Genomic DNA, 16,259 nt, shown 5'->3' on the forward strand with positions numbered 1-16,259 from the left:
AGGGTCTATGGCTGTCAGCATTGACTCCTATTAGCAAGTCATATGAAGTAATAGGTGTAGGTCCCATTATGGCCAGTCCCTGGTTCTTTATCCACGTACTCTGCATTTTCCCAATCCCTACCTGAAGGATCCTAGTCTATCAGCCCTCTCTCAGTTATTTTCTCACCTTGCAGGGGAAAGTGAAATTTTTGGAGTTTCTCAGGTACCTCTGTGATGGCAGGAGGCTCAGGGAGCTGCCTGTATCTAGACCATCTTGGCCTTGAGTCCCCCTGCTCTGCTATTCTACTGCTACTGTTGCTGCTCCAAGTCAATGTGGTGCATGGGATTAGGGAGCTCTAGGACTTTGCTCACTTTCAAGGTCCCTCTTGAGAAACAAGATGCAAGTGACATTTATTTTTAGATGCCAAAATTTATCTGGATGGTCTATCATCAATTTGCCCAGCTCCCATGCTCAACAAGTGGCATGGCGAGTGGAAAGGTCTTGGAGACATTCTGCCTGTCCGACTATCTTGATCTTCTTTACAAGCTCCCTATCCTTTACTTCGTCCAGTGAAATCCTTGTCAAGTATACGTCTTTCATTAACTGCATTCTTCCCCAATTTTTTCTTTACTGCAAACATTTTGGCTTTTGTTATATCTTCCCCTACTGTCTCCTTTGAAATGGAAAAGCTGAGAGGTGACTCTGTTGTATGCCTTGGCCTCGCTTCTCTGGAGCAGTTAGTCTAGCTCTCCTAGCTACTGCCTGAAACTAGGAGGAAGGTCATAAGGAGGCCAGCAATTACTAGGAATAAAAAAACTTAAGTTATTATCAAGATATTATCAATCTTATAACCACATGAGCTTGTTAAGGCATGTTTTTCCAAGAAGGCACTAGGTTTGCCATTGCACAATACATTTAAGTTTAGTCTGTTTTATTAATACAGTATATTGTCCTGTAATAATCAATTTGACCATCACATATATTTATCTGCACATATTTGTCTTCTTAACTATCAAATTCTTATTTATCCTTCACATGTTCCTTCGCTTATAAAGTTGAGTTGGATTTAACATAATTTGAATGACGGTAAATTGGAATTCTCTTGCTTTTAAATGTTCCACTGTTATTTTAAGCAACCTTTGATGCTAGAAGAAAAAAGTGTGCATGCTAATAGGTATACATTTAATAGATACAAGACTAAAATCGTAATAAAATTTCATATTTGTAAAATTATTTAGTTTACAAAACGATTTTACATGCATTATTGTGTTCTATTCTCCAGCAAGTGTCTACTGTAGGTTGAGTTAGTGGGTCAGTCTTGATCTCACTGAATGAAAACTCAATATTTTTCTACAAGGAACAGACTATTACCATTTTGACCTTTGGTTATGAAGGCAGAAGAGTTCAGTGATATCCTAGGTCACTCTTTGTCCATGCATAAAGTTTATTAATACATTTCAATTTCTCTGCAGTTTATGGATGCCAAACACCACAGTATATGCTGCTGCTCATCGAGTATGTCATGCGGCACAAAAGAGATCAGTTATCTTTTGCTTGTCTCTGTGTTTTCACTGAAGCAGTGTTAGGACCTGACATCATGTCAAGGATGCTCTGATAATGCTTAAAGCCAATTGAAATACAAGAGCTGTCCAAAGGATATGAAGGATCTGTTTTTCAAGTGTCCTGATGTGAGCAATGCCTAAAGAGAGTTCTCCCACAACCTCACATTCTTTGTAACAGGATAGGAAAAAAAGTGGTAATGTGTGTATTGGCTGTAGCTTTGTCTCTTTCAAATTAAATGAGATTGAGATGTTAATGAATGCAGTATAAGGCAAGTCATCAGCAAATGTCAGCTATTATTATTATTAAAATTGAGATAACAAAGTTAACATTAGAGTAGCAAATGGAAGTTAGAAAATATTGGTTAGCATCAAGGTGATGATATTGGGAGATAGGGCCCCTGGCAGAGCCCTCTTGACTGGGATTAGCATTCTTATAAAAGAGACCCCAGAGAGCTGGCTCATTCCTTCTACCCTTGAGGACACAGTGCAAAGACTGTCATCTAGGAGGACGTGGGCCCTCACTAGACAACCATTCAGCTGGTACTTTGGTCTTTGACTTCCCATCTTCAGACTTGTGAGAAATACATTTCTGTTGCAAGGAAGGAAGGGAGGGAGGGAAGGGGAGGGGAAAGGAGAAAAAGGGGAGGGGAAAGGAGGAGAGGGAGAGGAAAGGGAAGCAGAGGATGGATATACTGGTTAGCAGAATATTTGTTATAAGATTCACAGGATGTTATACTTTTGTTTTTAAATTTATCATAATTCCCTCTGAAGTGAAAATCTAGAATATTAAAAGACTACCTGGTATATGATCTACTACATATATTTCTAATTTTGCTACTTATAGGTATATAATGTAAGGAGTTATTTTTCTTCAACTCAAGGATCTGATTCATTTTTATGAAGTTGTTAAAAGGATACCTAGAAAGTCATTATTAAATTTTAAAAGAAGGTTTGAAATACTATTAAGGGCTTATTTTATGTTACTTTTGTTTAGAAAGAATGTCCAATAACATTGAGTTTGACTTGAAACAAAAATAACTCAGGGTCTCCATTTGCTGGTTCTCACTTGCTGGGTTACAAGGGCACCTGCCACAGCTCAGGATCCTTAATTATTTGCTGAGGAAGAGTCCAGACCAATTGCTGTGTAGCCTTTGCCTTCAGATAGAGGAAAGTACTTGCAGAAGAAGGGACACATCATCAAGCCAACAGCAACAAGCATCTTTTGAGCACTTCCTATGTGTCAGGCCCTCTCTGCACTCTTACCTGATTCCCCTATTTAATCTTCCCAACAACCCACTTTGCAGATGAGGAAACCTAAATTTGGAAGGTTTACATAATTTGCCCAAGGTCACACTGTTATTAGTGCCCAGGGGACAAAAATCTATCACAGGGTGAATACTCTATAGTGTTCAGTGTCTCTACCCAAGGAACTTTGCAGCAAATCTTGTTTCAGAAAGCATTACAAGCCCTTGATTCCTGAGGTGCCTAATTCAGAAGACTTCACTTTTACAAAGCTAGCTTGCTCCATTTTTTCCCCCAATGTCCAAGTGTAGACAGAAAGGAAAACAAAGACCATCGAAATTATAAAGGTGATCTGGGCAAAACCTACGTTAGAAATTCATGCCACACACTTCATACTTGGAATAGGGTTCTTTGAAAAACTTCCTTAATTTTCCGGTGTTAAATGAACACAGTTACAGGCACAAATTGCACAATCCATATACCTTCTCATCTTGCATAAACTTGATTAAAAATAAAACCATAGTAAAATGCACTTTCTCATTTATTTGAATCTATTGGGAAGCCACTCTGGATAACCCAAGATCCAAGTTTGGAGAGTGAAGAAATGTAAAATTCACTGTTTTCTAAAGAAGACTTTAAGTTGCTCAAGGTCATATACAACATTAGTTTATTAAGCCAGATGATTTCTGTCCACTATACTACATAATTCCTGAAAGGAAGTATTTCCTTTAGGTATACATTGCTAAACAACATCTTATGCTCAGTTTTGGCTATGCAGATCATCCATGATCATTCCAATAACCAGAAAATGATTACAATACATACTGGCAACAGTTCTTCCCTATATTACAACCTATAGGTGCTCTGAAGGTGACCTAACCCAGAATGTGTAAAAGATAAGCACACAGTTCTAAGCCCAAAGTGTTTTTATGATCAGATATCCAGATGGACTAAAATATTGTTCAGGTCAGTTGAAAGTTGCTTTAGGAGAAATGTTTGAAATCTGGCCCTGGAACAAGAAGAGTTGGATCTATCCCTCAAAATGTCATTTTTTCCCCCCAGGCTTTATATCAAACACATAAAATATAACAAATAAAAAAAACACAACAAAAGCCCTTTACTTTGTTTAACATAGATCAAATAAGTAGAAAGGCAGAGAACACTAGATCTCACATGGGGGAAAAAGCACCACCAACCCATGTTTTTGTCAGCCACCCACCAGTTTAATGCTCTCTAGATGAACATATTTCCAGAAATATTATCCCAGAAATTGTATGGATTCCAGGCTGTACCAGAAACATTATAATTTGAATCCCCCATTCTTTGTTTAAAAAATAATGCCCGTCTTGGATTTTAACTGAACATAAAAAAATTAGCAGATGTTTACAAAGTACAAAGATGATAAGTTTATGGAACTCTGCTAATCATTGCTTTCAGGAATAATCCAAATTCTCTAGCCCTTATTAACCTGCACCTAAATCTGTAGAAGCAGCAACGTTCTGGAAGATTTCAGAAAGACTCATGATGATGAGACAACTGAAATTTGAAGACAAATACCAAAGTAGTCACAAAATCTTCTTCCAATAGCAATAATCTCTGCTTCTCAGTAAATATAACAAAAGGAATTTGAGAATTCTGGATTTGGAAGGGGTCTCTGAGGCACAGACAGAATATGGCTTGCCAGGTCTATAACTCCTTAGTTTGTAGAACCAGGATTAGAATTCAAGTCTAATACTCAGGCCCACGGGTGTTCCATACTCTCATTCACAAACTCCCAATAATTTCATCGTCAACTGTAAAAAAAACAAAAAAGTCCCTGCATATGTGCATAGGAGACATATATAGATGTTTATGCAGCATTGTTTATGATAATTGAAAAAGTGGAAATAAATGTCCTTTGGAAGGAGAAAAGATCAAATGGGGCTTATTCATCTCACCCAATACCATACACCAGTTAAAGTAAATCAATTTGTGTTCTATGCATTAATATGCATTTTGTTGCAGGAATAAAAATTATACAACAGAATACTATGATACTATGAAAAGGAAATTGAAAGATGTTCCCCCACAAAACCTTCTTAAATACAAATGTGTATTTTGCTCCATAAATTCTTACCAATCTCAGCATGTTTTCACAGTTCAAAAAAGCTCCAAATAATCAGATGGAAGTTATGTTTATTACTACAATTAAAAAGTTCAAGGCTTCTCAAAACCACTCACACCTACATGCAATTTCTTCCAAATCTTGAGCTGTTGGTGTCAATTGTCTCATGCAGGGCCTATTAATAAAACATATTTACTTGCTTTCTGTGATCATCAATTACCTTCACTTGAGAGACAGAGCTCTCAGGACATCTTGAAAAATAATTTTTTTCTCCTGAATTAGAGAATTCTTTATTAATATGTTACATAAAAAGGAGATCTGCTTTAGTATATTGACCAAATTCAGTTAGATAATTATAATACAATTTGCTTCTTTGCGTTGTGGCTATACTATGTAGAATCTTTAAATGTTAGAGGATCCTTTAGTGGCTGCTATAAAAGTCTCATTTTACAAGATGGCCCAAAGAAGAAAAATGACTTCACTAAAGAAATGTACCTAGTAATAGGCAGACCTGGGATTAAGACCCAGGCTGCAGACTAGAGCTCTTTACAATACATACCACATTACTTCTTGGGCATCACAAACTGCATCTACACACTCCCCAGTCCCAGAAGAGAAACTGATCAGTCCAGCAATGAAAAAAAAAAAAAATTACCAAAAATCCCCAAATGCCAGTTCATTGTCATAATAATTTCAAATCAATTTGCCAAATACTCTTTCATTTTTCGAACGGTTACGTGGAGATTGATCTATCTTATCTATCTATCTATTTATCTATCTATCTATCTCCAATATAACTCTGGGGCTTTATCATATGTACATGTATATGAATTTTATATACATTTCAGTTGTGTATATATTTGAGGTGTGTGTGTGTGTTTGTCTGAAGTCTGAGGACTGTAATGATACCTTGGGAAAGTTTCTTGTTGTCCTTATGTTTCTGAATCTCCATCTGGAAAATAATTAATATCCATTACATAATATATATGGGAGCATTAACATGCTTAACCCAGTGGGCTATTTAAACATGAGCGCATTATAGTTGTTCTGCAACAGATTTGCAAGACGTGATTTTAGAGATGCCTTTGTCCAAAGGGAAAATCTCCCCCAATGTTTGGAATAAGTCTTCTTATGGGACTGAAAGGAGCAACATGTAGTAAATATTTTCATCTCTGAAATCCTCTACTCCTGGGGAATAAATATTGACTATTTTAACTTTCTGGTCAAAGCATTCTTACTCATTGCTGTAGGCACTGTAACAGTTTAAAATTAGAATGTTCAGCATTTTCCTTTTAAAATACATTATTTTCCCAAGACACTGATTTTGGAATTGTACCAAACATTTCCGGATATATCATTAGCCATAGGACAATTTTTTAAAAAGTGACTCTCTTCAATTCTGGTATGTTGTCCTTACACATGCAATCCTTTCCTTTTTAAATTGTTGTCCCTGTATATTTTAGAATTAGTAAAAAGAATTTTTAGGCCGGGCGCGGTGGCTCAAGCCTGTAATCCCAGCACTTTGGGAGGCCGAGACGGGCGGATCACGAGGTCAGGAGATCGAGACCATCCTGGCTAACACGGTGAAACCCCGTCTCTACTAAAAAACACAAAAAAAATTAGCCGGGCGAGGTGGCGGGCGCCTGTAGTCCTAGCTACTCGGGAGGCTGAGGCAGGAGAATGGCGTGAACCCGGGAGGCAGAGCTTGCAGTGAGCTGAGATTTGGTCACAGCACTCCAGCCTGGGCGGCAGAGCGAGACTCCGTCTCAAAAAAAAAAAAAAAACAAAAAAAAAAAAAAAAAGAATTTTTAAAACTGTAAAACAGTAAACATTTTGGGAGAAGCACTTTGATCCTAGATCTTAGGTAATTGCCATTATTTTTCACTATAAGCCAACCATGTCTTTGACTCAACTGTTATGTTTTTATTCTCTTGATATAATCAAAAAAGGAAAACATTCTATAGGAAGTCATTTCCTTTTTATAATGCAATCCCAGATTCTATTTAGCTTATTTGATTTGTTTGTTTATTTGCTTTCCCCAGGAGCAAAAATATGTTATTTTATTATTCTGGCTTAAAAAATATTAAGTCATAACTTCTGATTTCACCAGTAAAACTAAACAATTTTGGCTCTAGCCAGGTGTTGGGAAAACTCAAAAGAAATTTAGGTGCTACAGAAAGAGAGGTTAGTAGTTCCAAATGTTCAGCTCTTGCCTTTAGAGTATTCTCTGAATTGTGCTGGAGTATGTTATTGTGTTGCTGTGAACTACTGCTGCCAACTTCTACCCTAGAGATGGCTATATTTCAGAGATGAGTGAAATGATACTTGTAAACAAGTTTATAATCATTAATAAAGCTTACCAAACAATTTAAGCTCCTCAGAAATACACATCCACTATTATAATTCATTTTCTATTGTTTATTTAATTACAACCTTTAATAGAGACATGAAGACTTTTAAAAATGTATAAGAACTCTAAACTTAATTAAATTTGATTTCATGATGCTTATTTGGTTTCTGTAAGTTTCAGGCATCAAATTATTTCTCCCTAGAGATCCTGGTGAAATTCCACCATTGACTGTTCCAATGTACTGCTTAAAAATCTCTAAGAATATTTTTCTTTAAAGTTGACAACTGTGCACTCTGGGATCCAGATGCTATATTCGCAGTATGATGATTTTGTTCTGTTTTCCACACATGGCCTTTTCATACACTGTCTCCCAGGGATGAAAAATTCTGCCTTGAATGAGAAGTTTTAAACCTTGCTTGAAAATAATAAACACGATACTTTACATGTTTATGGCCATTTAAGTTAAAAAACGTGCATTTACGTGTATCATATTTTTCACTCTCAAAATTAGTCTTGTAAAGGGAAAAAAGGCATTAAGTAATTCAATAAATTGTCTGCTGCATGCTAGCCACTATGAAGGGACTGCATGACAGACAAGGCAGTCCCAAAACTTAGAATTTCCTTGGGAAGGTAAGACACAACAGAATTAAAGGCAATAGGGCTAGTACATAAGTGTCTCTTCCCATTGAGAAATAGAGGGGCAAAAGGAGATTTATGTGCCGCATTGTGCTAGGAAAGGCACATGTATTATCTCCTAAAACTCGAAACCCATGTTTGGGGTGTGGTCTCCACACGATCTGCACAGTCTACCACAGTGTGAGTCCCCACGGGGGTCCTTTTGACGTCAAGCCCATGGAGTCGTGATGGAGTCTTAGACATGATGTAGAACTGGCTTTTTTACTAGTGAAAACACTGAGACTCAGGGAGGTGAAATGACTCGGCCAAGGTCACACACACTGATAGCGGCAGAGGCGCGGCCGGAACCAGGTCTTCTGATGCCAGCCCAGTGCCTCCCTACGTCTCTACTCCGTGTTAGTTTTGCAAACTATTTGCTTCCCTATCGCCCTTCGTCTGGGTGGGGGATGTCATTTTCAGTCAATTTACGGGCTTTTCGAAAAGAGAAGGGCGGATACGAGGTTGGAGAAGAGTTTGCTTTCGGTCAGTGAAGCGGCCTAATTCATTGCAACACCATTTATGGACCTGCTCGTGCCAGGCACCGGGAATCCAGGACACAGCTAAAACAGATTCCCTGCCCTCAAAGACGCCCTAGTTAGGGGCGTCTCCGGATCTTTGATGACCTCCTCTCACGAGCGGTCCCCAGCCCTCCCCAGGGCTCACCTGCCGGCCTCTGCCACGTCCCAGGACCCGCCACTGGGCCAGGCCCAAGCAGCATCAAGTCCCGGGCCTAGAGTCCCCGCCATCGCGCCCGCGTCGCGTGCCTCCAGTCGCCACGGCAACCAGGGAGGCGCTGACCCCTGACCTCGAGGCCCCGCCCCTTCACGTTCCCGAGACCAACATGGAGAAGGCCAACCCGGAAGTGCCGTCGCAGCCGCCCGTCCGGTGTTAGGAGCCGCTGGCCCAGCCAGGCTGAACCCAGCGCCCGCCGTCCTGCAGCCCGCGGCCCCGCGGCCCGCCCCGCGTCCCGTCGGCGCCGGGGCGGCCGCGTCCCCTGCCCGCCTCCACTCCACCCCCGGCTACCCGCCCCCGCCCGAGAGGAGGAGCTGAGGCGAGGGGGAGGAGGAGGAGGGAGAGGTTTGCTAGAGGGAGCGAGGCCGCGTTTACCGCCGGCGGTTCGTACTACCGGGGTCGGGAGGAGGAGCCGGGCCGGGCCCGTGGACAAACGCCGGGCGGGCGGGAGGCGCGGAGGCAGCGGAGGCTGCGCGGCCGCAAGGAGGCAGGCGGGAGGCCAGGGGTGCAGAATTGGGGCGGGGGGCTCCCTGCACCCCCACAGCCCTCCGCCCAGGTACCGGTGGCCAGGCCTCACGTGCCCGCAGGCCTGGGGAAGGTGGAGACAGGAGCGGGGGTCCGCGCAGAGGCCTGCACGGCGCGGCCAGGTGATGGTGGGCCTGTGTGTTTCTCCAGACGAAAGGGGACCCCCGGAGCGGCCGTGCCCCTGGGCTGCCCCCGCGAAGCGTTTTGACATCAGCCATAGGGAAGTCGGGGAGCCCTGAGCCTGCCTGTCTCCGTTAAGTGCCCTTAGGATGCTGTGATTAAGGAATTAGGCTCTCCCTCCGGGAGGGGCACTGCCTGTGCTTGTGAACTCGGATGCAGAGAAACAGGACAGGATGATGCTGTCCGAGCAAGCCCAAAAGTGGTTTCCAACCCACGTGCAGGTCACAGTGCTCCAAGCCAAAGATCTGAAGCCAAAAGGCAAAAGTGGCACCAATGACACATACACTATAATTCAACTGGGCAAGGAAAAGTACTCCACCTCTGTAGCTGAGAAAACCCTTGAGCCAGTTTGGAAGGAGGAGGCCTCTTTCGAGCTACCTGGATTGCTAATGCAGGGAAATCCAGAGAAATACATTCTTTTCCTTATAGTTATGCACAGGTCCCTGGTGGGTCTGGATAAATTTTTAGGGCAGGTGGCAATCAATCTCAATGACATCTTTGAGGACAAACAAAGAAGGAAAACAGAGTAAGTTATGTAATTGATTTTGAATTTGGGGGAGTTTATGTCTTATTTATGGTTTTTCTGTTCTTGGAAATTATCCGTGTACTTCGGGCGTTGGTTTTTGGATTGAAATATGATCCAGTTTTAAGCACCGTATTTGCATGAATCTGAAGTAAAAGTAGCACTCGTGATGAAATATTTTTTAAATGGAATCATTAATGATCCCTTATTCTTTCTGTTAGAGGTAAACATCTGTCAAATAATTGAATATTTTGTGGTGGATTTTAAGTAAGTTAACATTGTTTCAGTAAAAGAGGACTGTATCACAGTATTGACCAACTAGAACTTCATATAAATTGTTATGGATTTTAAACTTTACAATTATCAGTGAAATGGAAGATCAGAAATTAAATCTAGCAATGTAATGTTGATGTGTCGCACTTTGTAGCTGTCGAAAGATAAATTACCAGATTTAGAACTCAGTATTTCATTTCAGCGTTATAAACACAGCCTTCATTTTAGCTCCGTCATTTTTCGAGGTCAGTACGCCTTGATGGGAGTCTATACCTGTTAGAAAAAAAACAAGTTTTAGAAGTATGTACAAACATATTCAACTTCGAATGCACTAACATTTTCTTTTGAATTTGCAATTACATCAGAGTTATTGTATTAATTCAGAATTGGTTTTCCAAAGCTATTGTGTTTAGACCATACTAAATGCCGTAGAATTGGAGAGAATGATAAATTTTTGTGATGAAATGATTTGATGACATCTTCAGTGGCCTTTTCAGTATGACTGTTGAGCTTGAGTTAGATATATTTTAATTTAAAAAATCATAATATAAATTAACACTAGGATATTGTGTCTTAAATTGAAAAAAAAAAATGCTTTTAGAGATAGGTATATTCACCCCTCCCATAAAGTTAAAAGGACATTATATTAATGAAATTAGTGGGAGAAAAATACTGGTTGAACTTCTAAGAGTACTTTCCATTTCCAAAATAGTGTGGGTGTTTCGTTCAGTTATAACTGAATTTATTTACTGTTTAAAAACTTTCTTATAATGATATTTTTCTTGAAGTTTATGTTAATTCTTTACATTTTAAAACAACTGTCTCTTGTATACATTTCTGCTCTCAGCCTTCTCTTGATTGGGGTTTGTTTCATTTCAAATCAGCTCTTTACCTAAAATTTAATATATGTAGAGTAAAAGTGTAGAGAGATCAGAAATACTAGGAATGCAGGAGGAAAAATGGTACTATTTAATTGAGATGAAAATATTTTAGAAGGAGAGAAAAAGTTTTTTTTTTTAAGTGTAAAGTTTAATATATATCAATGATTTGAATAGTAAAATTATTTGATACCTAAAGAGTGGCATTCAGTTTCCTCCGAGGGATTCTTTATCAAATTGAAAGTGAAAAATGGATAATTACCAAATAATCTGTTTCAAATTGCCAATTTTGGGTGACAGTAAATATTTAACATGTTTTGAATGTAAACTATTAAGTATATTGCACGTTCAAATTCCTCACTTCATTTATGGTACTTTAATATTCATGGATCATGTATTTCAGGCCTTCTCTGAAACAGAAATTTTCCTAGAAAGTAGGCCCAAATGTGAACCCAAGGAGTCTGAGGATGAAATAACCTTTTACAGTTTCTTCTTGTTTTACCCCTAGTCCTGGGCAACATCACAGTTACAATACATTTGCTGTGAGCAATACTCTAATATTGTGGTCTCTCCTTACAGAAATTCTGTACCGGCTATTGTATAAAATTGATTAGAACTTAGGGGAAAAATGCTTTTAAATGCTATCAACAGGATTTGTGATGTTTTTGCATTCAAAGTGATTTTCATATGTTATTAAACCCTTAGCATTTTATTTGTGGATAGATGGGGACCATGTATTTGATGAGGTATCTTTATTGGTAATATTTCTGGTTCTTTAATATATTTAATAGCTTCCTTTTCTAGCACAGCTGTACCTGTGGCCCAGTAAGAGACAGACTTGAGCCACTGGTATATTGCAAGAAAGATATTTAATATTCTGCACATTGCTAAACCTTGTCAGCATATTCCCAAGTGCTTTTTAGAAAACTGTTTTTAGTGATGAGGACTACCAGCTGACTTAGAAGTCCTATGAAACTGCTGGGTGTGACACTTTTTACATTTTGATACTGAAGACGTATATTTACAGTTTGTCTTCCAGTTGTGTCATGATAGGTAAAGAAATATGACAACTAAAATTATTACTTTACTTATTTTCTTACCTTGAAAATAAATTTTTTTTTTCTCTCTCTCTTAAGGAATGGGGGAAAAGGCCTGAGCCAGAACCCTTTGAGTGGGCCTGGGAAGAGAACTTCTGTATCTCCTCCTTCAGAGGATGTCTGGGTTGGTTCTGGCGTGAAATTTAAAGAAATAATACGATGTTTAGTAATAGAATGTTAAAATTGTTGATGCTGTTACATAATATCCATTGATTTTTTTTACAAAAGAAGTAGGTGATGTTGACTTTTTTTTTTTTAACGCTCATGAAGAGTAATAACTAGAGTCTCTAGAGTTAGCTATGACTCAAACATACGCAGATTTTAGGATGTGTGTGTGTCTCAGCGGTGCACCTGTGTCCTGGCCTCTGGCACCTTTACTGCCAATTTTGTCCCATTTCTGACCACACAGCACCAATTGCTTGGGAATAGTTCCTACATGTGTGCTGGTTTTTGAACATGGACCTCTGCCCACTAAAAATTGAACAGAGGCCATGTACAGTTTAAATCCAGTACTCCAGAGGTGAAAAAAAGTCAGCTAGTCCAGTAAGCTCCAAATGCTGTGTCTTCATTTTATCTTTCTGAAGACTGGAAAAACAAGTGCCGTCTCCGAAATGATTCGTGAAGATCTCATTAAGACTTCCCTATTACATCATTTTCAAAACAAAGCAACTAAAGTTATTTGTCATTGCTACATTTTCAATGAGTATGTTTGTAAAAGTTCTTTGTAGTTTTTTTCGGGGGGTGGGGAGTGGACATTATAGTGTATTTACACTTTGTAATCTAATACTGATTTGCTTTATTCAGGTTTACACAGGTCTTTACAGTTCCCTACTAAAAAACAAGACAATATAAAACACACACACATACACACACGCGCACACACAAACACACACACACACACAGTTGTAGCTTGCATGTAAGAGTATAGTTCTAGAAATAAAAGTTGAATAAACATTTAATGCAAGGCAGACTGCCTTCCAGGAGCTTGTACTCTAGCAATACAAAATTTGCATTGTCTTTCTCCTCAGCTCTCATGTCTCCTGATTAAATACAGTGTCCTGCAGAATGTGCCAGCCATGTGGTTAACCTTATTAAGTATGCGGTTCATCAAATAAGAAAGAGCTTCTATTTTCCTGCAGATGTTATTCATCAACTTTAGATTTTTTTCCTTACTGACTTTAATCTGATATTGGGAAGTTACATATCATTCCGTGTGCCTCAATTTCCTCATCTATGAAATAAAGATGTTAAAGTAGATGATTTATTGGTCTTATTTCTAAAATTCTATAATTTTCCACTACCTCACCGCCTTCCATTTTGGGGGTAATGATTTTTTTTTAACTCATATTTGCTTTGTTACATACATGCTCATTTTTGTTTGCATATTTTTGGTACATTTTTTGCAAAGTATATTCACCTACATTCTATAAAACCTGAGGTACTACAGAGTATTTCTGAGATACTGTTCATCAGATGTGTTTCTCTCCCTATTGAAAATGGCTGTGTTTGCCAAAACTTGGAGTAAACTGGGTGTATAATCTACTTCATTTCCAGGCTTTTTGAGTGCTCAATTGTATGTTATTTAAAGTTGCCTGTTTCACAGAGTTTATTGCTGTCATTTCTTATTTCTAGCCCCTGTTTCTTCAGATTTTACCATTTGCCTTACATAAGGAATTTTCTCAGTTTAAAGTCTCAAGCTAATGCCATTTAAAAATAGTGATATTCTAAGAAATGGCTAGTGTTGATGCAACTATATCTGAATTGATTGAATTGCTCCAATTTAGTTAATCAAGAAAATATTTTTCTTCGGTGTTACTTGCTAAGATGTAGCTGGTATTTATATCATGTGCTAGTTCTCTGTTCTTCCTGGAAGATCTGTGAACCAGTGTTTCAACTTGATATACAGTAAATGTAATCTTCTCCTGGCATATCCAGTTGGTAACAATGAGAGAAAGAACTAATGTAAAATTAGATCAGAGTTCCTTTGTAGCTAAGAAAATTTGTTACACTCGATTAGAGCTATATTTAAATAATAACCTGTGTACAGGAATGGATATTATGCCTCATTGCTAAGTTACATGAAAACATTGTAGAAACTCTTTCAGGCTTGGTTTTGTAGTTTTATTGGCTGTTTTCCCATAGAATGACCACTTGTGACATGGACAACTGGAGAATTTCTCATGGATAAAAATACTATAAAACCAAAATATTGCTTCTTGTACATCGTTTAAATATAGATAGTGCCATACATTGAAGTGACTAAAATATAAGATTTGGCTTCATTTACAAAATATTTTTTATTTGGTATTGTCACAGTAGCAATAGTAAAATGAAGCAAATAGATTCAAAAGAAAGCATTTTAGGTTTTTTTCCTTTTGAAACTTTCACAAGATTTATTTTTTGTCACTTCTTGCATTTTACTTGTTTTGCATATTTTATTCAGGAATAGGCTTTGATCCATTGTATATCAATCTAAGTGACATCATATGCTGTTTTAATGATTAGCAAGCTGTATGTAGTGATCTCCAATGTTAACAAAATTCTTTTGCTACGTTTACATAAGTAATATTTTGGGATAGGGCCAAGTATTTATTATTGTATTAAAATGTCATCAGTATTCATTTTATAATGCTCAAAAATAATTTGTATTGGTGAATTCTTTCAAAGTCTCTGCCTCAGTGTCTTTTAATGTTAAAAAAAAAAATGTCCTTAGGCCATGAGCAACACTTAGTCTCATATGGAAAACTTTTAGCATTGATAAGAATTTTTGATGATGAGTGATTTTCAAACCAGAAAAGAAAAGATTATCTAAAAACATTTTCAAACTTGCTAAAGACCTATTCATTTCTTCAGTATATGTTACATCGCAGAGGCAATGATCAGTTTTTTAAACTAAACAATGAGTAAAGCCCGAAATACTGTGGCTGACAGATTCTTGTTCAGGGCTTAGGCTGCCTTGATGTATAGTTACTTTACCTAAAAGGCTATTTGTATGTAACAGAACTCAGTATCCTCTCTTCATTATGTGTTACAGCCCATTTTTATTTTCTTCTCTTTAAGGTGGTTTAGATTAGAATCCAAACAAGGAAAACGAATCAAAAACAGAGGTGAGATAAAGGTCAATATTCAGTTTATGAGGAACAATATGACCGCAAGTATGTTTGACTTATCAATGAAGGACAAAACCAGATCTCCTTTTGCAAAGTTAAAAGATAAGATGAAGGGTAGAAAAAATGATGGAACATTTTCTGATACGTCTTCTGCAATCATTCCGAGTACTCACATGCCTGATGCCAATAGTGAATTTTCAAGTGGTGAAATACAGATGAAATCCAAACCAAAAAAGCCTTTTCTTTTGGGTCCTCAGCGACTCTCGTCAGCGCATTCAATGTCCGATTTATCTGGGTCCCATATGTCTTCTGAGAAACTGAAGACTGGCACCATAGGTCCAACACATCTTCTTGGACACCAGTTAGATTCCTTTGGAACAGTTCCAGAAAGTGGTAAGTGCCACATTCTTGTGTCCTCATTGGTCTGAACTACCCTTTTAGTTTTTAAAGTTTAATTCCTAAATTCAGTAAATAAAAGTAACAGTTGCTTTGTAGTATTTTCCAAATTTTGCCGTTCATCAAATATTGAGTACCTACTGTTCCTCAAATTGATAAGTTCCTTGAAGGCAGAGCTTGTCTGCATTTATAAATGAGTGCCAGTTTCCTTTTATGGCCTGGTTGCCTGTTTTACTGCTGTTTCTACTATCTCAAAACCCTGAGCGTAAATGAATGTTCATTTCATCATAAAGTCCCTAGAAGAAAACTTTTATGTTCAGAAGTAAGAAAGTAAATTTAATGCTAATGAAAAAGTCTGAGAATTTTTAGCATTATCATGCCAACCAGAACCTCTAGTTTTGACATCATAGTTTATATGATTGTGAACTGAATACATTACTAATGGTCTAGCAATATGCTAATTGTTATTAGCCTCGATGCTTCAGACTGCTACACCTTAGCATTTTAAGATTGTTTTCCTTGATTTTTTGAAGGTTAATACGTTTAAGTAGCTAATTGCTCTCATTCTAAAAGCAGCAGAATGCACACAGAATGTGTCAAATAGTGTGATGTCATGTGTCACTGATGATGTA

General features: G+C 38.2%; 2 protein-coding genes across 3 annotated transcripts in view; one reads left to right on the forward strand and one right to left on the reverse strand.

The window, feature by feature from the left end:
* The window catches only part of LOC117069847 (formin-like protein 18), a 166,459-nt gene extending 157,071 nt beyond the window's left edge, over positions 1-9,388 (reverse strand). Inside the window, exons 1-2 of the mRNA XM_033188336.1 lie at positions 9,206-9,388; positions 8,577-8,932 (exon numbers count right to left, since the gene is read on the reverse strand). Of these exons, the coding sequence (XP_033044227.1) occupies positions 8,577-8,932; positions 9,206-9,388 (539 nt within the window). The remainder of the gene's footprint in view (positions 1-8,576; positions 8,933-9,205) is intronic.
* Positions 8,738-16,259, forward strand: part of RAB11FIP2 (RAB11 family interacting protein 2) — a 42,269-nt gene continuing 34,747 nt past the window's right edge. The window contains exons 1-2 of one of the 2 annotated variants that reach the window (XM_033181564.1): positions 8,738-9,876; positions 15,182-15,624. In XM_033181564.1, the coding sequence (XP_033037455.1) occupies positions 9,524-9,876; positions 15,182-15,624 (796 nt within the window). In that variant the 5' untranslated portion in view covers positions 8,738-9,523. The remainder of the gene's footprint in view (positions 9,877-15,181; positions 15,625-16,259) is intronic. The other variant, XM_033181561.1, reaches the window with a different exon arrangement.

This window comes from Trachypithecus francoisi, unplaced genomic scaffold (genome assembly GCF_009764315.1).
Source record: "Trachypithecus francoisi isolate TF-2019V2 unplaced genomic scaffold, Tfra_2.0 Contig01579, whole genome shotgun sequence".
In the NCBI taxonomy this organism is placed as follows: Eukaryota; Metazoa; Chordata; class Mammalia; order Primates; family Cercopithecidae; genus Trachypithecus; species Trachypithecus francoisi.